We start from the raw sequence: 22,706 nt of genomic DNA, 5'->3' as shown, positions 1-22,706 counted from the left end.
TTGAATGCATCAGTCTGTGTGCAATGAATAAATATAATGTACAAGTTACACCTTTTGAATGCAATTACTGAAATAAATCAAGTTTTTCAAAATATTCTAATTTACTGGCTTTTACCTGTATATATATATATATATATATATATATATATATATATATATATATATATATATATATATATATATATATATATATATATATATATATATTTTTTATATTATTATTTTATTTTTTTTCTCATTTTCAAAAATGAAAAAAAAAAATATATATATATATATATATATATATATATATATATATATATATATATATATATATATATATATATATATATATATATATATATATATATATATATATATATATATATATATATTCATTTATTTAATTTTTTATTTTTTTTGGGGGGGGGGCCAAAACACAACATTTCCAAGTTGACTCTCTAGCACCCCTTTCGAAATAAAAACAAATAAAAAATTATCTCCTGCCACCAGGATGCATGTAAAAGTCAAAACAACCCATAGTTGAAAACAAACAGGAAGTCGGCCATCTTGGATTTTTAGCCCAAAAACGAGGGTCATACATTATCAATCAATCAATCAATCAATGTTTATTTATATAGCCCTAAATCACAAGTGTCTCAAAGGGCTATACACAAGCCACAACGACATCCTCGGTACAGAGCCCACATACGGGCAAGGAAAACTCACCCCAGTGGGACGTCAATGTGAATGACTATGAGAAACCTTGGAGAGGACCGCATATGTGGGTAACCCCCCGCCCCCCTAGGGCAGGGGTCGGCAACCCAAAATGTTGAAAGAGCCACATTGGACCAAAAATACAAAAACAAATCTGTCTGGAGCCGCAACAAATTAGAAGCCATAATACAAACAGATAGTGTGTCATGAGATATACATTGAATTAAGATGACTTAAAGGAAACTAAATGAGCTCAAATATAGCTACAAATGAGGCATAATGATGCAATATGTACATACAGCTAGGCTAAATAGCATGTTAGCATCGATTAGCTTGCAGTCATGTAGTGACCAAATATGTCTGATTAGCACTCCACACAAGTCAATAACATCAACAAAACTCACCTTTGTGTATTCACGCACAACGTTAAAAGTTTGGCGGACAAAATGAGACAGAAAAAGAAGTGGCATAAAACACGTCCTAGAAAGTCGGAGAAAGTTATACATTGTAAACAAACTAAGGTGAGTTCAAGGACCGCCAAAATTAGTAGGACAAAACGGCGCTCGCCAAATACTCGAATCAGTTAAGCATGTTTAATACAAACAGTGTGCTTTATAACAATTAGGGAGGTTTGTGTCATGTTTGTCCTCCTACAGTAACCATATTAAAACAAAAAAAATATATTTTTTCCCCTCATCTTTTTCCATTTTTCATACATTTTTGAAAAAGCTTCAGAGAGCCACTAGGGCGGCGCTAAAGAGCCGCATGCGGCTCTAGAGCCGCGGGTTGCCGACCCCTGCCCTAGGGGATTAACAAACTCCTTTTAGGGACTAGTTGGGGTTAGGATGTGTAATTAAAACTTGTATTTGTCGTCCATGTCTTATCTATAAACGTGCGCCATAAAACTGAATGTAGTTCAATAGAATGAATAAACTCCCATAGTCAGAGCTCCACCCTGTCCTAAGGAGTTCCTTCCCCAGCCACAATGGGAAGACATCAATCACCTGCATTGACGGCCCGCAGAAAAGAAAGGTTTAAAAAACAAAAATCGTCCGGGCCTGCTCGCTGGCATTACAACTCTGCACTAATGAGAAAATAAGAAGCATGCATGTTTGTTTGTGTGCTTGTGTGCGTCTTTGGGGCAGCGCTGCGACATTCCCCTGCTAAGTGCGAGGAGCAAAGTCAGCGCCGAGCAGAACGACCGGCTCTTTCGCAAAAGCCGGCACGCTGAAGAAAGGGTTACTTTATAATTAATACGTGCCATTACTGTCTTGATCGACATGTGCGCATTGAATGGGTCTTCAATTTGTTTTTGTAATAAAGAACTGCTGTGTTTGCCAAGTGTATCAGTTGGCGCCTGAAGGCAGCACGCCATGGACACAACATCAATTCTCCCGATTGGGACAGTTTGGCCCGCTTCACACACAAACACACACACACACATACACACACATAAACACACACACACACACACACACACACACACACACACACACACACACACACACACACACACACATACACTCTCTCTCACACACACACACACACACACACACACACACACACACACACACACACACACACACACACACACACACACACACACACACACACACACACACACACATTCCAGGGTCAATAAGAAAGAAAAACAAATATAGACATAATATAAGACACTTAACGTGCGCAAACACATCGAACGGGCACTCGTGCCAAACAGGAGACACGGTTGTTGAGGGGAACGAGATAAGAATAGCGAGGTTTTGGGTGCCAGTTTGTGAGCACAGAGCTAAGTCGAATGTAAACACAAGTGCTATAAATCATGGTGGGTATTAGTGTGGTCCCAATACCAATATTTTGGTACCGGTACCAACATTTTTTCGATACTTTTCGGTACTTTTCTAAATAAAGAGGGCCACAAAGATTTTTAACAAAAAATCTTAGGGTACATTAAACATATGTTTCTTATTACAAGTTTGTCCTTAAATAAAATAGTGAACATACAAGACAACTTGTCTTTTATTAGTAAGTAAACAAACAAAGGCTCCTAATTTAGCTGCTGACATATGCAGTAACATATTGTGTCATTTATCATTCTATTATTTTGTCAAAATTATTAAGGACAAGTGGTAGAAAATGAATTATTAATCTACTTGTTCATTTACTGTTAATATCTGCTTACTTTCTCTTTTAACATGTTCTATCTACACTTCTGTTAAAATCATTTATTCTTCTGTTGTTTGATACTTTACAATAGTTTTGGATGATACCACAAATTTCGGTATCAATCCGATACCAAGTAGTTACAAGATCATAATTTGGTCATATTCAAAGTCCTCATGTGTCCAGGGACATATTTCCTGAGTTTATAAACATAATATCCATTTTAAAAAAAACGAAAGAAGATGTTGTGATGCCAAAAAATATTGACGTAATCATAGTAGTATCGACTAGATATGCTCCTGCACTTGATATCATTACAGAGGATGTTAGGTGTAGATCCACCAATGGCGTTTGTTTACCTTTCGACGCCAGTGAGCTACGGTGTGTAGTGAAGCATGTTTAGCTATTCCTCGTCCTGCAGGGATGATACTTGTAAGAAACGTACTTTATTTGTCGCCATGGAGGCGAGGATTAGTGATTTAGAAGTAGCTAAAACACTGAAAACTGCGGCTGAACTTTAGTCGCTAGCTAGCTAGCCATGTCTTAAAGCACCTATTCCTGAGGGTTGTTCAGTGTTATAACTTCACCTTTCTCTTTAGTTTTTAACCAAAATGCGTCCGTTCGCCCTTTTCTGTCTTCACACTGTGTCTGTTTGTAAGTACTCCGTGATTGTGCGCTGCCGAACATGCTCGTAAACCAGCCATAACACGACGTGACGACGACGCGGGCGCGGGGGACCGGTACTTTTCAGAGACAGTATAGTACCGAATATGTTTCATTAGTATCGCGGTACTATACTCATACCGGTATATGGTGCAACCCTAGTTGGTAGTAACTTATTTTTGAAATATTTCAATTGCCAGAGTAGTTTTAATGCAACATTCTTTTTACTTTTTGTGAAGAAGAAAGACTACTTTTACTTGTTACCTTGAGTTTCATTCTATTGGCGCCATCTATTTATATCATCATGGTATTTATTCATAATCTATTGATTACTGCTCGCAAAGATGTATTATGTTAGCTTGTTCGAGACACTTCTTCCAGCGGCCACTATCACATGACTCTGTTTCACCAAGCACTAATAACGTTAGACTTCTTTTAACCAATCAAACAAAGCCTGGCAGTCACATGACCACAAGTGACATGATGTCACAGAAGGCAGCACATCTCTTCAATGTTTACTTTACCAACTAGGAAAAATAACATTTATATCATGCGCTGTCATCTGTGTCAGTAGAAATGTTCACAGTTTAGCCTACAAGAGTTCAACTTCCAACTAGAGAAAGCACTTTGCAGTAAATTGTAGATGTTTTTTTTTCATGTTTTAGCTAACGTTATGGTATCATTAGCCCTGTTATAATGTCACAAGTGACTGTAAAATGTGCATATTTTGTAGTACATGCTATTGTAGTCTCTCTCTGTCTCTGACACACACACACGCGCACGCATTATTGTATTTGTTACCTTCTTGAGACCTCTGAAAAATGCCTACCTCTTTAGAACCAGCCTTTCTACATATATAAAGATTTGTAATTACAACATTAATAATATTTACATACTATGCAAATATAAAAAAGCTCGTTGTGAAAAATGAGTTGGAATTTCACAAGAAAAAGGTCACAATTTCACAAGAAAAACTTAGAATTTTGGCAGTATTGTAATAAAAGTCGTAATTTTACTCAACGCAAGTCAAAATTTTACATTAAAAACTGAACATTTGTGCAATATTATGATAAAAGTTGGAATTTTACTCAATAACAGTCGCAATTTTACAAGAAAAGCTTATCATTTTGGCAATTTGATTAAAAGAGTCATAATTTTACTCAACAAAAGTCACAATTTTATTAGAAAAATTTTAACAATTTTGGCAATATTATAATAATAATCAGAATTTTACTTGGCAAAATTCATAATTTTAATAAATAAAATAATCATAATTTTACTCAAAAAATGTCATTATTTTACAAGAACAACAAAAAAATTGGCAATATTGTGATAAAAGTCAGAATTTTATATGACAAATGTCGGCATTTTGCATTAAAAAGTAATAATTTTACATTAAAAAAGTAATAATTTTACGTAAAAATATTGCAATATTACAGAAACAGAAAGAATATGAGAAATTGTTGCCAGTTTTATAAGAAAAAAAGTCGACACCTTGTGAAAAAAAGACTGCTTTTAGTTGTTTTTTTAATGTTTAGTTTGTAATTGTTTTTTAATCTTCATTATTTACTTCAAGTTATTACAGTATGTCTCTATATACATATGTTATTTATTTTTGTAATTAATTTTGGCCAAAGGGGCCGCATTTCAATTTCTTACACACACTTGTTATTTCATATGTTGGCCAGAAGGGGGAGCACTTTTAAACCCGACACACAGTCAATTTGAAAAATCCCTCCTTTTTGGGACCACCCTAATTTTGATAGATTTCCCCACCAGAGGTGCAAATGAGACATTCTCTATTAGATGCAATGGTTTTCCGTATTGGAAGGTACTTTTCCTTGTTGATGTCTCAAGAAGGGTAGAAACACAAGAACACACACACACACACACACACACACACACACACACACACACACACACACACACACACACACACACACACACACACACACACACACACACACACACACACACACACCATTAAAATATAGCTCCTAAATAAATTTTAAAAAATAAGTTTTGTGACTTTTGTGACAATTTGACTGTGGACAGAATAATTCTACATTATTTCTTAAAAATAAAAAATAAAAGGGATATGAGCAAAGTGGTCTATTCTTAATGACGTTTATTGAAACGTTTATTATTACTTTTAGTTGGCAACGATAACAAGATCAAGTAAATAGAAGAATCATCAGGCTAATGATTTTGTTAATGTGACAATCCCTGGGAAAATAAAAATGGTTATCATTTAGTAGAAAATTTTGCTCTCTTATCACTTCCTCTGCTAACTAGCTCTTCTAAGAAGGGTCCCATTACCAGCTCCCTCCCTATGAGTGCTGCCAACATACACACCAAAGTGCAGGACAAGCCTTGAACGGAAAGGGCTTTTTGACTCGTGAGCCACATTTGGTTAAAAGAATATGGCCTGGGGCCGGGCTATCTATTTGTATTAATGTGTAATATATATATATATATATATATATATATATATACACACATATATATATATATATATATATATATATATATATATATATATATATATATATATATATATATATATATAAGAGATCCGCCGATAATATCGGCCGATAAATGCTTTAAAATGTGATAACGGAAATTATCGGTATCCTTTTTTTTATTATCGGTATCGGTTTGTTTTTTTGGTTTGGTTTTTTTATTAAATCAACATAAAAAACATAAGATACACTTACAATTAGTACACCAACCCAAAAAACCACCCTCCCCACTCATTCACACAAAAGGGTTGTTTCTTTCTGTTATTAATATTCTGGTTCCTACATTATATATCAATATATATAAATGATAAATGATAAATGGGTTGTACTTGTATAGCGCTTTTCTACCTTCAAGGTACTCAAAGCGCTTTGACAGTATTTCCACATTTACCCATTCACACAAACATTCACACACTGATGGCGGGAGCTGCCATGCAAGGCGCTAACCAGCAGCCACCAAGGACACAACGGACGTGACTAGGAAGGTAGAAAGTGGGAATTGAACCCCAGTAACCAGCAACACTCCGATTGCTGGCACAGCCACTCTACCAACTTCGCCACGCCGTCCCAATATATCAATACAATCTGCAAGGGATACAGTCCGTAAGCACACAAGATTGTGCGTGCTGCTGGTCCACTAATAGTACTAACCGTTAACAGTTAATTTTACTCATTTTCATTAATTACAAGTTTCTATGTAACTGTTTTTATATTGTTTTACTTTCTTTTTTATTCAAGAACATTTTTGTAATTTATTTATCTTATTTTGATTTTTTTTTTTTTAAAAAAGGACCTTATCTTCACCATACCTGGTTGTCCAAATTAGGCATAATAATGTGTTAATTCCACGACTGTATATATCGGTATCGGTTGATATCGGTATCTGTAATTAAGGGTTTGGTCAATATCGGAATATCGGATATATTATCGGACATCCCAAATATATATATATATATATATATATATATATATATATATATATATAAGGCAACAAGAGTCGTATCCTACACTTCTCTTTTGTAAAGTAAATCTGTCCAGCAAATTTGGGCCTCTACATCAACAATATGATTTGCCTAAGTGGCTGGACAGGACAGATTAACATAAAAAAAATAATATTAAAATAAATGTTTTTGTACCCGGTACGTCCCGTGGACCTGATTGTGGACCCTGGCGGGCCGGACCCGGTCGGTAATTTGGGGACCCCTGGTTTAACACGTTTACCTTTATTCTAGTATTGGTGAAAACATGATTCTTTTGTTTTGTGTCTCACGTTGTTGCACATGTCACTTCTTCCCTTTCTTTGCTTTTGTCTTGCGCTCTCTGGCCTCCCCTTGTTTCCTTGCCACAGTGTTCCCTCCAGGCTTCTGAGTCATCTGTGTATTTCCAATGTGGTCGCACGCAACCCAATGAGCCCAAATCCACATGTAGCATCAACCTGCCAAACGGTTAACCCTTGACTCCAACACTGACTTTAAAATATACAGAACCTTGAAAGGCTACTCGTTTAAAAGTTTTTACTTTCTGTAATGTACACTAAAATGGGTAGACCTTTAGTTCTTGACCTGGCATAAAATTCATGGTGTTTAATTATACTATTATTATACAAACTTTTTGAAATTTATAATTTTTTGATCGTGAACAGAGGAATCTATCATGACACAGATGTCAAAAAAACTTTAACAAAAGTCAAATAAAATACAATGTGCCTGCCAGATATGTTGACTGTCAATATTTGCATTTGAAAATAAGGGTAACCTTCCAGAAAATCTGGGAAATTCTACAAACAGAATACCATCTGAACTCTTAAAAAAGTTCCTCTGACAAAAGTCAAACACGTATTAAAGTGCCAGATATGTATGTATGAAAATAGGGGACACATTCCAGAAAATGTAGGAAAAATTTGTCAAATAAGAGAACCTTAACCAAAAATAAGGGAACACAATTCTATCTTTGAGTACACTGAAAAGCGCTATACCAAATAAAATGTATTATTATTATGATTAATTTTGCCACCAGAATACCGCTCCTCTGATCAAATTAAAACAAATAATAAAATGCTCGATATGTATATGTGGTAACATTTTGTCACGCTTGTCACACCAAGCTGTGCCTTATTTTGATTTTATTGGTAATTTTCTGGGTGTAATTTTAGTTCTTGTCTTGCGCTCTTATTTTGTGGTTTTTCGTTTCCTGTTTTCCCCTTTCCTGCAGCAGCTTTACGCCTGCCTTGGAGCACTTTTCCCCTCACCTGTTTTCGGTTTGAAAGTAGCACTATATAAGTTGAACTTGCGACACCATTTGGTTGTCGGGACATTATTCACTGGTCATTATAGACGATTCTTTCCATGCTGAGCTCAAGTACGCACATACTTTGTGGACGCCGTCTGCTCCACATTCTTTGTGAGTGTTTTTGCTGTTTTCCAGCATTTCGTTTTGTTTCTTTCATAGTATGTCCAGTCAGAGCACTCCCCTGTTGCTCTCGCTTTTTGTTTGTTTGTTTATTCATGAAATACCCTTTTTTACTGCACGCTGCCTCCTCGTTCGTCTGCATTTAAAGTCACTACAATCTGCGTCGACTCCACGAGGCACCGCCTGACACATTTGTATTTCAAACTAAGGGTATATTTCCAGAAAATAAAGGAAAATCAGGGCAATTCTGCAACCAGAATACCATCTAAGGCCTCGAACAAAAGTCAAACAAATGTCAGATATTTAAAAAAATGGATGTCCACTAACTTTTTGCAATCAACGCTAAAAAAACGGAAATGCTGATTATCGGTCCTGCTAGACACCGGCACCTATTTAATAATACCACTTTAACATTTGACACAAAGCGACTCGGTAAAGAATCTGGGTATTATCTTCGACCCAACTCTCTCATTTGAGTCACACATTAAGAGTGTCACTAAAACGGCCTTCATCACCGTAATATCACTAAAATTTGTTTCCATTTTGTCCACCAGGTTTTACTACTTACGTATAAAATACTAAACAGTCTAGCTCCATCCTATCTTGCTGGTTGTATTGTACCATGTGTCCCGGCAAGAAATCTGCGTTCTAAGAACGCCAGCTTATTAGTGATTCCTAAACTCATATGTATACTCGAGCCTTTAAATAGACCCCCCTTTTAGATCTGCCGTCTCTTTTCTTTTCTGCTCTCCCCCTCTCCTGCGTGGAGAGGTTATTAGTTGACCACAGATGAGCTAGCTGTTCAAAGTCGGGACCCGGGGTGGACCACTCAGTCGGTGATGTCTCTGCAATGCTGACTTGTCTCCACTCAAGATGATCCCCTGCTGGCCCCACTATGGACTGGACTCTCACATTATTAACTAGATCCATTCGACATCCATTGCACCGGTCACCCGGGAGGTTTCTCATTGTGCCCATTGGGGTGAGTTTTTTCTTGCCCTGATGTGGGATTTGAGCCGATGATGTCATTGTGGCTTGTGCCGCCCTTTGAGACACTTGTGATTAAGGGCTATATGAATAAACGTTGATTGATTGATAGATATTGTGGGAAGCAGATCAGAATCATATCCATATTTAAGTGTTACTTCTTTCTAAACTCCTATAGTCATATAAAGAATAGCTAGTATTCTTCCTTCTTTTGAGTCTCATAGTAAGGTGTTGGCCTTCTAGATTGGAATGTGTCAGAGTAGAGATAAGTCGGAGTTGTCTAAACAAAGGGAGTGGGGGCGAGGGACAGAGGGAAGATCACGGGACTTCCGAGGGTTGGAGGGGAGACCGATCTGGACCGGGCTGGGGAACGCTGGGGTACTAGATTGGTCTCACGTTTGTCCTCTAAGCTTGGAGAATAAACCACAAAATACGAACTACTGCCTGTTGATTGAATATAAACATCAGCTTATTGCCATGAAAAGAACTTGGGAGTGGACAGCAGACTTTGACTTCCTTGGGAGGAAGAGCTGGCTACGCAACAATATGGATATCTGTTAACATTAGTATTTGAAAATAAGGTCAATTCTAATTATGCTGCCACAATGAGACGGATCCCTTTAAAAAGTTATTTTGATAAAAGTAAAACAATTATATAAGTACCAGATATGTATACCTGTCAACATTTGGATTTGAAAGTGAGGCAAACTTTCCGGAAAACAAGGGAGAACTCAAGAAAATAAGTAAAATTCTGCCACCAGAATACTAGTGCGCGAATGTAGCTCAAGTTCCCACAGCTGTCATGTTGGTCTACTCTACTTCGTTAGACAGCAAACCAGTTAAGACAGAATCAACAGCGCCTCTGCTGGTTGCAGCCAAGTAGTGCACTCCATTTTTAATTTCTGCCAGGGTTCAACCCTTCGGAACATTCTCCTCGTTTTCCATTAAATTCATCTATCCACATTTGTGTCATGTATTAGCAACATTCTCCAAACCAACGACCAATAACTGTTGACTTTGTGCGCTCAATGTTGGCAAAAGAGACAAATACTTTCTTACTATTACTTATTTGTTTTTTTGTTTTTTTTTAAAGCTGACATTGATTTTGAGCTGGTTTAAGGAATGCTTTATATACAACATGGCTGCAATATGGTCAGACTCTTTTGTAACTGATACATATGGCTTGCATTCTTGGGTTACAGTGGTGGTGAATATTAAGTACAGTCTTTACTTTTTATTACTTAGTATTTCAGACAATATTAACACATGTTTGGTGGCTTATTTCAATAAAGTTATTTTGGTTTCACTGTACGTATGTATGTATATACACTATATTGCCAAAAGTATTTGGCCACCCATCCAAATGATCAGAATCAGGGGCTGTATTTATCAAGCTTCTTAGAATTACTCCTAAGAAGTCTGCTAAGAGTTGACTTAAGAGTAAATAAATTCTTCGCTGAAAGCTGCACATAAAAGATAGTTATCAAGCGTCTTACTCACACTTTCAGCGAAGTGTAGGACTGAATCTTAAGTGTCACACTCAGAGCTGAATTACGACATCACTGTGTGCCGTAAACGGAATTTTAGGTGACGTCATTTCTGTGTCCATAGAAATAACCAATCACGGAAGGGAATCCCTTGTCTAAGAATAAAGAAATATCTTAGAAATATTTAAGTGGACAATGGGAGTGTATATTTTGACAATAAACAACAAAATAATACAAAACAAACAATATTGGCAATGAATCAAAAATAAATGTTTCCTTTTTGTTGCACCTTTCCTGCTTCCTGCTCCCAGACCGTAGTCGAAAAGCGCAGGGGAGACACTTCTACAGGGCCGATGTATGCTCGGGGCAACACCCTTCACTTTACCCGGCAGTGGGTCTCCACAGCGGACGACTTTAGGGTGAATGATGAGCCCGGCGATTAGTTGCAAATCTTGCTTTATTGATTGCTTGCACACAGCCAATCCAACACAAAACAAACTAGTCCCCGCCCACACTCACGCTACTGCTCCCTCTCTTCTCTCTCCCACACACTCACTGACGTCACTCACCTCACATGCTGTCACCTATTAAAGGGCCACACACATACATACGCTACTCTCATAACATTTTCTTTCCAATTCATTAATTAGGCAACTAATTTGAAACGGGTGTGGGTGGCTCTATATATACTAGCCCACTGCAGCCACATGCAGAAATCAACATGGAATCAAAAATTATTAAATCTGTGACAAAAATAATACCTGCTCTGTCTAAACAATACCGTTTGATCAGCTGCTCGTCATCAAACAAAGCCAGGACATTCTTCCGCTCCCTGAACGTTCGTGCACGTCTCTCTCGCCTCAGTGCCATCCCCTGCTGGCAACTCCTAACCACTTAGGACACCTCTGAAGGTCTCTTAAATATCGTGGAGAGTAGGAGTGATTCTTAGACTTAAGAAAGTTGATAATTAGCTTTTATTCTTAAGTTTGAGAGTAGGACTAAATTTCGCAAATTCTCAGGACTTAAGTGTAAAATGGCACTTTAAGACGCTTGATAAATACGGCCCCAGGTGTCCTAATCACTTGGCCCGGCCACAGGTGTATAAAATCAAGCACTTAGGTATGGAAACTGTTTCTATAAACATTTGTGAAAGAATGGGCCGCTCTCAGGAGCTCAGTGATTTCTGTCATAGGATGCCACCTGTGCAACAAAATCCAGTCGTGAAATTTCCTCGCTCCTAAATATTCCAAAGTCAACTGTCGGCTTAATTATAAGAAAATGGAAGAATTTGGGAACAACAGCAACTCAGCCACAAAGTGGTAGGCCACATAAACTGACAGAGAGGCATACGGAGGTATTATGGTGTGGAGTTGTTTTTCAGGAGTTGGGCATTGGCCTCACCAATGTGCTTTTGGAAGAATGGTGGAAAATGCCTATAATCACACTCCGCGACCTTGTGGACAGCCTTCCCAGAAGAGTTTAAGCTGCAATAGCTGCAAAAGGTGGACCGACATCATCATCCTATGGGTTAGGAATGGGATGGCACTTCAAGTTCATATGAGAGTCAAGGCAGGTGGCCAAATACTTTTGGCAATATAGTGTATGTACGGTAAAAACGACTTTCACTTATACTGCATTTCACACACTTCCTAGCTGCTTGATGCAGGCGCCACTATTGTGATATCCTGATTGTTGATGGAACATTTCATCTTGGCATAACATGACGATATTCCACGAGATTACCGGAGAACATGCTGGTTATTTTTCCAAAAGAGTGGAAGCGAGGTATGGATGTTGGTCCACCTCCGATTTGTTTGAATTTAGAAACACATTTTCCCATAATAGATTATCTGTTCAGGGGTCAACCTTCACTAACTTTACAAAGCATGTTTGTCAAGTGTGCTGTTGTATAATCCCACTACTGAATTACTCACCTATCTGATGCAGTGTTTGAGGAAATGCCCAATGAGTCGGTTAACCTTCTGCGTCAAGCTTTTAACATGAAGTCTCGAAAAAGAATAAAAAGAGGCTATCCGTCTTAAATTGAGTATACTGTAGATTTATTCCCAGTTAGGCATTTGTGTTCTTTTTTCTGATTTTAATTGTAAATGTTAAATTTTTTCTATCTAACTTAAATGGGAAGTAGTTCGATGGCGCTATCTGCAGAAGGAAAAATAGCGCTGCAGTTATGTATCCAGCGGAGGGCGCTGTCTCAAAAGTCAAGTCTCTCAACAAGATGCTATGACGAGACGAAATATTTCTTACGTTTAGTAAGTACAATACTGTGTACTTTATAGAGGTGGGGGAAATAACCGATTTTTAGATACATGGACGATTATAAAATTGATTAGTAAACTATCGGTATCGGTTTCAAAAAGTAAAATGTATGACTTTTTAATTACGCCGCTGTACGGAGTGGTACACAGACGTAGGGAGAAGTACAGAGCAGTTGCGTCTCCCAGTCATACTTGCCAACCCTCCCGATTATCCTGGGAGACTCCCGAATTTCAGTGCCCCTCCCGAAAATCTGCCGGTGCAACCATTCTCCCAAATTTCTCCCGATTTCCACCCACTCAACAATATTGGGGGCATGCCTTAAAGACACTGCCTTTGCGTGCCGGCCCAATCACATAATATCTACGGTTTTTCCACACACACAAGTGAATGCAAGGCATACTTGGTCAACAGCCATACAGGTCACACCGAGGGCGGCCGTATAAACAACTTTAACACTGTTACAAATATGCGCCACACTGTGAACCCACACTAAACAAGAATGACAAACACATTTCGGGAGAACATCCGCACCGTAACACAACAGAACATATACCCAGAACCCCTTGCAGCACTAACTCTTCCGGGACGCTCCCCCCCACCTCAACCTCCTCATGCTCTCTCAGGGAGAGCATGTCCCAAATTCCAAGCTGCTGTTTTGAGGCATGTTAAAAAAAGAATGCACTTTGTGACTTCAATAATAAATATGGCAGTGCCATGTTGGCATTTTTTTCCTTAACTTGAGTTGATTTATTTTGGAAAACCTTGTTACATTGTTTAATGCATCCAGCGGGGCATCACAACAAAATTAGGCATAATAATGTGTTAATTCCACGACTGTATATATCGGTATCGGTCGATATCGGAATCGGTAATTAAGAGTTGGACAATATCGGAATATCGGATATCGGCAAAAAAGCCATTATCGGACATCTCTAAATGCAAGTGATAAACGCGTATTTGGTGAAACGACAATACATTTAAAACTGCATCAATATACAAAAATTAAAGATGCATAAATAATCAATTTTTAATCAAATCGTAGCTCCTGAATCGTAATTGTAATCAAATCGTGAGGTGCCCAAAGATTCCCACCTCCTTAAAGGGGAACTGCACTTTTTTGGGAATTTTGCCTACTGTTCACAATCATTATGAGAGACATGACGACGAATGGATTTAAAAAAAATAAAAGTATTTTAAATACTAAACATGTCCACTTACAATGGAACCTATGGGAGCTGTTAAATTCTGCCTATAGAGCTCTTAAAAATAATCCAAACATCTCCATGAAGGTTTATATACATGATCTAAGTTTTATCGTCTTCATCACTGAGTACTACTTACTGCAGATTTTATGGGAGCCAACAAACATAATAAAACATCACATACTGTACAATGTCTGCTGTCATCAGGACGCCGACTGCTAGGATGTTCATATATTCCCATTTAGATAAAGAATGTCTCATATTCCTTGCGAAACAAAAACGAGGCCAGGGGAGAGCAAGCGCTTTTTGTGTCGTCCTTGCCAGTTCCAGGACCTAAATCACCGTCAAAGTGTCCCAACTTGTCGGATTATATCCTCCTCCATCGACTTTTCAGGTGAGAGGCATGATTTATGATCTACAATAATATTACAGGAAGCGAGGAAGCAGCAGATGACTCGATGATGTAAGCATAGGCACACAGGAATCAATCAATCAATCAATGTTTATTTACATAGCCCTAAATCATGTCTCAAAGGGCTGCACAAGCCACAACGGCATGCGCGGTTCAGCGCCCACATAAGGGCAAGGAAAAACTCACAACCCAGTGGGACGTCGATGAGAATGACTATAGGAAACCTTGGAGAGGACCGCAAATGTGGGTAACCTCCTCCCCCTCTAGGGGAGACCGGATGCAATGGACGTCGAGTGGGTCTGACATAATATTGTGAAAGTCCAGTCCATAGTAGATCTAACATAATAGTGAAGTGATCACATCGCCGCGATAAATAGTTTGTCTGCGTTAGCGCTTCGAATAACAATATCACTAACACTTGGTTGATATTCCAGTCACGAAATGTAAATGGGGTATTTTTGGCGCTTTTTGAATGGCTATTTTTTCGGATTTTATGGACGGAATAGTGGCGTTCCCATTGGCTTCGCTGTAAGCAGACTTTTATTGTGCTGAAAATGAAATGAATTTGTACTTCTGCAATGACGATAAAAGTTCCTTCCTTCCTCCTTTCAACGTCGACATGTTCTAAGCAGCCGTATTTTTGGTCCAATATGGCTCTTTCAACGTTTTGGGTTGACGACCCCTGACTTAACTGCTATACAGGTTTGTTTGAGCTTGTTTACATAATTACAATTATCAAATGACTCATTTGATTTGATTTTTAAGTAAGATAAAAGTTAGGACATTGGTATCCACAAACTGTACCCCAAATGTTGTATTTTTCAAAAAGTTTAACATTACACTAAAGTATGCATAGAGTATTTTTATTATATTACTAAGTGTGCCACAGAGTGAACATGACGCGTGCATCTCAAGTGGAAATAATGTGTGATGTGTACATGAAACTCAACCTTAGCCGTAACAGTACCCCTCAATATGTGTGTGTGTGTCAGCTGACAGGACATTGTTCTGTCAGGTATGTTCCTTTTGTGTGTTTGTGGGACAGAAAGTGCTGTTTACCTCGATGATGCACGTGGTCGCCATAGAAACGGGAGAGGCTGATTAATGTGAAATGTGCAAACGGGACAAGCCTGCACACACATAAACACCTGGCACGCATTTATCAGCCTCTATGAGACATTCGTACGCACTCACCTGACCCATGTTCTGAACATGGTCCACGCCCTCGCACATACATAACACACGCTTACATGCCGAGGGGCCTGAGCAGGGAGGAAGTTGCTATCTCGCTGTTGTCTACAGCTGGACGTCATCTCTTATTACAGAGAAACTCCCTAAAAACGTCACTTTTATCCACACTTTCACATTGTCCTGTGTGAAACTAATAAAGCACCCACCCACACGCAGACCGGCAAGCACACACACTTCTCCTGTTTCAATGTTGACACCCACTTGGCCGTTAGTGAGCTTGCACAAAATGAGGTGTGTGCGTGTGTGTGTGTTTTTGTACTGGACTTCCCCTTTAATGGTGTGTCGGCTATTGCTAAAGGGAACCGGTAGAGCCACACTGGCCTCCATCCATCCATCCATCCATCCAACATCAATACAGTACTTACAGTACAGTACTTCTACACTCACTGGCCACTTCATTAGGTACGCCTGCTTAAAGTGCCTCCACTGGGAGGACACCAGAGGATTCAGTGGAGGTGCAGCAGCTTGAAAAAGTCAAGTTACACTAAGTTATAATGGGTTCAGAGGAGGTGCAGCATCTTAAAAAAAAAGTGCAGATTTAAAAATAAAAAAATGTTTTAATGTTGTCCACTAAAGTATAAAATGTTCAGTGGAGGTGCAGCAGCTTGAAAAAAGTCAAGATTATTATTATTATTTTTTATGTTGTCCACTAAAGCAGTAGTCCCCAACCACCGGGCCGTGGCCCAGTACTGGTCCGTGGATCGATTGGTACCGGGCCCCACAAGAAATTAAAAAAAATATATATATATTTCTTATTTTTTTATTTTATTAAATCAACATAAAAAACACAAGATACACTTACAATTAGTGCACCAACCCAAAAAACCTCCCTCCCCCATTTATACTCATTCACACTCATTCGCACAAAAGGGTTGTTTCTTTCTGTTATTAATATTTCTGGTTCCTACATTACATATCAATATACACTACCGTTCAAAAGTTTGGGTTCACATTGAAATGTCCTTATTTTTGAAGGAAAAGCACTGTACTTTTCAATGAAGATAACTTTAAACTAGTCTTAACTTTAAAGAAATACACTCTATACATTGCTAATGTGGTAAATGACTATTCTAGCTGCAAATGTCTGGTTTTTGGTGCAATATCTACATAGGTGTATAGAGGCCCATTTCCAGCAACTATCACTCCAGTGGTACAATGTGTTTGCTCATTGGCTCAGAAGGCTAATTGATGATTAGAAAACCCTTGTGCAATCATGTTCACACATCTGAAAACAGTTTAGCTCGTTACAGAAGCTACAAAACTGACCTTCCTTTGAGCAGATTGAGTTTCTGGAGCATCACATTTGTGGGGTCAATTAAACGCTCAAAATGGCCAGAAAAAGAGAACTTTCAACTGAAACTCGACAGTCTATTCTTGTTCTTAGAAATGAAGGCTATTCCACAAAATTGTTTGGGTGACCCCAAACTTTTGAACGATAGTGTAGATCAATACAGTCTGCAGGGATACAGTCCATAAGCACACATGATTGTATTTCTTTATGACAATAAAATAAATAAAAAATACCAAGGATCTGGGTTCGATACGGGCTCGGGGGATCTTTCTGTGTGGAGTTTGCATGTTCTCCCCGTGACTGTGTGGGTTCCCTCCGGGTACTCCGGCTTCCTCCCACCTCCAAAAACATGCACCTGGGGATAGGTTGATTGGTAACACTAAATGGTCCCCAGTGTGTGAATGTGATTGTGAATGTTGTCTGTCTATCTGTGTTGGCCCTGTGATGAGGTGGCGACTTGTCCACGGAGTACCCCGCCTTCCGTCCGAGTGCATCTGGGATAAGCTCCATGGATGGATATTCCAAGCATTATTTTGTTTTTTCAAAAAATACATATTTGAATATCTGCTTTTCCTTTGACTTACAGTATGATTTCGAAGAAAGTTATCCATGATAATCAAATGTGTACAAAATTGTGGGAAAATATGGGACAAATATATCATTTGTCCCAGCCTCCATTAAGCTGACCAACAATGTGCAATAGAATGTTAATACATAGGTTAGCACTTTTTTAGCACATAGCACTTTAGCGCATAGCACTTTAGCACATAGCACTTTAGAACTAAGCACTTTATCCATGAGCTCTAGTGCAATGCATACTGGTACTTTATCTTTATCTCCATACTGTAGATTTTATGCCTACATCAAAGTGCCACCTATGTCTATCAAGCTCCATGTTCTGATGTTTAAATGTTAGTTGTCTGGTTGTGGTTGTGTCTGTGCTTGTGTTTTTGTTCTGTTGTTTTTGTGTATGTTAAGAAAGCAATGATGCACTGTGCCCAAGACAAATTTCCCCGCGCGGACAATAAAGTTGAACCTTGAACCTTGGCAATAATCTTGAGGTAATTACACATTTATACATACACAGTATAATGACTGTTACAATCGGCCCTTTGAAGGCAGCCGTGACTGCGATGTGGCCCTCAATAAAAAGGAGTGGTGCATGGCGCAGCAGCTTGAAAAAAGTCAAGAAAACCTCTTTTGTTTTGTTTTTTAAACCTACATAGGCTGAGCGATTCAATCCAATTTTTTACTCTGAGATTTCATTCTCAATATTTTTTTTATTCACTTGTCTTGATGTTCTTATTTCCTATTTATTACAAACAATTCTCATTTTCGTGCTTATTAAATACTTACTTGAACTTTATTAGTGCCGTTATACAACTTACTTTTTTAAAATCAGATTAATCACACTTTTACATTTTGATTAATCACAGTAAATTATTTGCGTAATTCAAATCAACTTTAAAAAAGAACCCTTTTTTTTTTTAACCCAAATGCAATCTTACGGTCATATTTTCCTGAGGGAACTCTCCTGAAGGAATCAATAAAGTACTATCTATCTATATTTTCTTTTCTTTTTTTTCAAGCTAACAGTTCTATTAATGTATAAAGTCCTGTATTTTGAAGCAAAATGTACATGTCTCTAGAGAGTTTTTGAAGATGTCCAAGATGCTCTAGGCTTCATGCAGTCATACTCCAATTGATGGCTACATTTTTATCGCATCACTCGCTTTGTCCAAAACTATGGTAGAAATCAGTGACGTGCAGTCACTGAAGGCAGGTGAGGCGGGGCCTCACGTGCCATCATGGAAAGAAAAAAAATGTAAAAAGAAAAAAAATTAAATTGTTATATTTATCCAGTGATTACACTATAAAGTTAATTTCCATTTAACTTCACAAGTTTTAGATAATTTTTATTCAAAATCGCTGAATTTTCACATTTGCCGTTCAAATACTGAGAAGAGACTCGATTATTTTTATTCAAAATCGCTGAATTTTCACATTTGCCGTTCAAATACTGAGAAGAGACTTGCTGTGATCAGCAGCCAGTTGAGGCACGTCACTCATTTGAGCCTCACATGGATTGCGCAATGACTCGGCTAACTGCTAACTGTGCAGTGAGACCGTATTGCTATATGAACTATATTATACATTTCCATAGTTTAGTTCAATCAATCAATCAATCAATCAATCAATGTTTATTTATATAGCCCTAAATCACAAGTGTCTCAAAGGGCTGTACAAGCCACAACGACATCCTCGGTACAGAGCCCACATACGGGCAAGTTAGCTGATAATAGCATAATATTGTACAGTGTATTTTGTCAACAACTGTATGTGTGTAAGTATTTCTTGTGCTGAGCAATCATAAAACTGCTGCGAAGACGCACTGGCTGAGGCTCGCAGTAATCCCACCTCCTGGTGGTAGAGAATGCACCCCCGCCGTAGAATGCACCCCCTGACGGGAGTGTTATATCAACTAAAGCCCACACTTAAACTTTCCACGAGCAAGATTTAATCTATTTAAACAAGTTATTTAATAAGAAGCCAAAAAGTGCAAAAACAATAATGTTCGGGTTGGAGGAGTTGTGAATGACTGCATGGCCACAACATTAGGTACACCTGCAGACTGCAACACGGATTTCATATTTCATTCATTCACAACTCCTCCAACACGAACATTATTGTTTTTGCACTTTTTGGCTTCTTATTAAATAACTTTTTTAAATAGATTCAATCTTGCACGTTTAGTTGATATAACACTCCCATCAGGGGGTGCATTCTACGGCGGGGGTTCATTAATCCAGCACAACAGCGGCGCATGGACTTCATTTATAAGTAAAGGTAAGACCATAATAACGTTTTTTTTATTAAATGTGCTTTTTTGTGTGCTACAGTTTGTATGTGTAAAGTTAAAGTTAAGTTAAAGTACCAATGATTGCCACACACACTAATTGTGGTGAAATGTGTCCTCTGCATTTGACCCATCCCCTTAATCACCCCCTGGGAGGTGAGGGGAGCAGTGGGGAGCAGTGGGGAGCAGTGGGCAGCAGCGGCGCCGTGCCCGGGAATAATTTTTGGTGATTTAACCCCCAATTCCAACCCTTGATGATGAGTGCCAAGCAGGGAAGAATGCTGGTATGAGCTTTTAAACATAACCCGTTAACTGCTGTCAATCAAATGGTGAATAAGATACTCTTTAGGGTTCATATGTTTGTAAATCTGACTGTGATGAAGTCAGTGCCTCACCAGCCATGAACCTCACCGCACGTCACTGGTAGAAATGTTGTTTTTTGGTCAAACATTTAAGTTGAAAGTCTACTCTTTAATCACAAGTACCTCACTTTAGTTCACAGACAATGAGGTGATGTATGAAGGCAAAAATCTTTTTTTTTTTTTTTTAAATACTTGGACTAAAAGGAGCTTAAAGACAATGTGGCCGCCACACCCACGGAGGCCCAAAAAAATGGCACAATTTGGGCCATCATCATTCATCTTCCTACTGATGAAGATGAGGAGCTTGTCTTTAGTCTGCCTGCTTGGTTACCAGATGAGCATGCAAATAGACTGACACACACACACACACACATATACATATATATATATATATATATACACACACACACACACAGTGGCATAGATATATACATATACACAAATAAATACACATTCATACATATATATATATATATATATATATATAAGTATATATATAAGTATATATATATATAAGTATATATATGTATATGTATATATATAAGTATATATATATATATATATATATATATATATATATATATATATATATATATATATATATATATATATATATATATATATATATATATATATATATATATATATATATATATATAAATAAATCTAAGAATTAAATCATTACCTTGTGTATTTGCACATCCAGCCAGCAAGCTTCCCACGAGCAGAATCCACAGGTATGACATCATTGAAACACTGCGTGCGAGTGGACCCTCTTCTGCTTGCTGATCCTGGACAATAAAGGCAGCGTGTGAAGGTTCGATTGTGTTCGGTGTGTGTGTGAGTGTGAGTGTGAGTGCTCTGCTGTCTCCAAGGTGCTCAGATGTCTGGCGAGGATCTTTTGTCTGGGAGTGATGGGTCGTTCGCAAACGATCTGGCTTTATAAGTTAACGCCGAGGTTGACTCTTTTGTTTTGAACGATATACACCCACTGAGCCCAATCATGTAAATCAAGTCATATTGATGATATATAATTCTAATTATATTTTTACATTTGATATCGATTTATTGTATTTTGTAATTCCGCCCCCAAATCAAGAGCCGATCAGGAGCCACGGCTCTTTAGCATGGAGAATGTCGAAAAGCCGATTCCCTATAAAACGCGGAAATTCTCTTAAGGTGGGCGTGTCCTTGAGTCCCCTCTCACTGGGTGCACATGGCGAGGCAAACTGGCTTTTTTATACTCAAGACATACCCTGGACATTTTTTTCCACTTTAATAAACCCCTACAATATCAAAATAAAACGTTGTATTATTATAAGTCAATGGTGGTTGTCGGTGGAAAAAACGCACAGTTTTCGGTGTATATATTGTGGCAGTAGTTCTTGTCTTCAGCTCTGGAGTGTTAGAAATACAACTGACCGACAGGGGGCGCCATAGCAAGTATGCTGGAACCAAAAAAAAAAAAGCAAAATAAAAATGCTGAAAAATGCCAAATACGACTACAAAATGGAAATTTGCCAGGATACCAGGGAAGCGTACTCGGAGAGCCACTCCAGGATATTAATCTGCCATTTTCCGAGCCACCATTGTGTTGCTTTGGTCACGTTGTGGTCAATGATGATAGATGGAATAACAAAAATGATAAATATTTTTTTTATTTGCAAATGGTTTACAAACAAATATATGGTTATTGATGACACAATTAGTGTCCAAAAAACATGTATTTTATTCCAGTCACTAAGTGCACAAAATAATATTGTACCACATTTTTAGTATGGAATAATCAAACAATCAGTGGCGTATCCAAGCATGAATATTCATTATTTTTGCAGACTGTTTCTATAACCACCATTTTACCTGAGAAATGGAGAACACAACAGGTGTTGTTGTTTTTTAACAAATAAATGTTTATTAGTGTCTTACCGTGCAATAGCATGTCTCCCATTGAAAACATGACTTTTAAGCTTCAAAATGGGTTTTCTGCTTCATTTGGCTCCATTTATGAGAATATAAACATGCACTGTACATTTGGTCATTGATAAATTGAACCCTTGTGGGAGTGACAGTTATTCCAACATTCTCTTACTGACTTTTATTGCACTTTTTAAAAAGTGCTGTACTATT

At 38.0% G+C, this 22,706-nt stretch overlaps 1 protein-coding gene across 2 annotated transcripts in view; it reads right to left on the bottom strand.

Moving 5' to 3' along the window:
- The window catches only part of si:ch211-39i22.1 (germ cell nuclear acidic protein), a 56,226-nt gene extending 34,706 nt beyond the window's left edge, over positions 1 to 21,520 (bottom strand). Inside the window, exon 1 of one of the 2 annotated variants that reach the window (XM_062069192.1) lies at positions 21,265 to 21,520. In XM_062069192.1, the coding sequence (XP_061925176.1) occupies positions 21,265 to 21,328 (64 nt within the window). In that variant the 5' untranslated portion in view covers positions 21,329 to 21,520. The remainder of the gene's footprint in view (positions 1 to 21,264) is intronic. The other variant, XM_062069191.1, reaches the window with a different exon arrangement.
- Positions 21,521 to 22,706: the final 1,186 nt, after the last annotated feature.

Source organism: Entelurus aequoreus, linkage group LG14 (assembly GCF_033978785.1).
Source record: "Entelurus aequoreus isolate RoL-2023_Sb linkage group LG14, RoL_Eaeq_v1.1, whole genome shotgun sequence".
NCBI lineage: Eukaryota > Metazoa > Chordata > Actinopteri > Syngnathiformes > Syngnathidae > Entelurus > Entelurus aequoreus.
The sequence above is the reverse complement of the archived record's forward strand: the minus strand, read 5'-3'. Positions and strand labels throughout refer to the sequence as shown.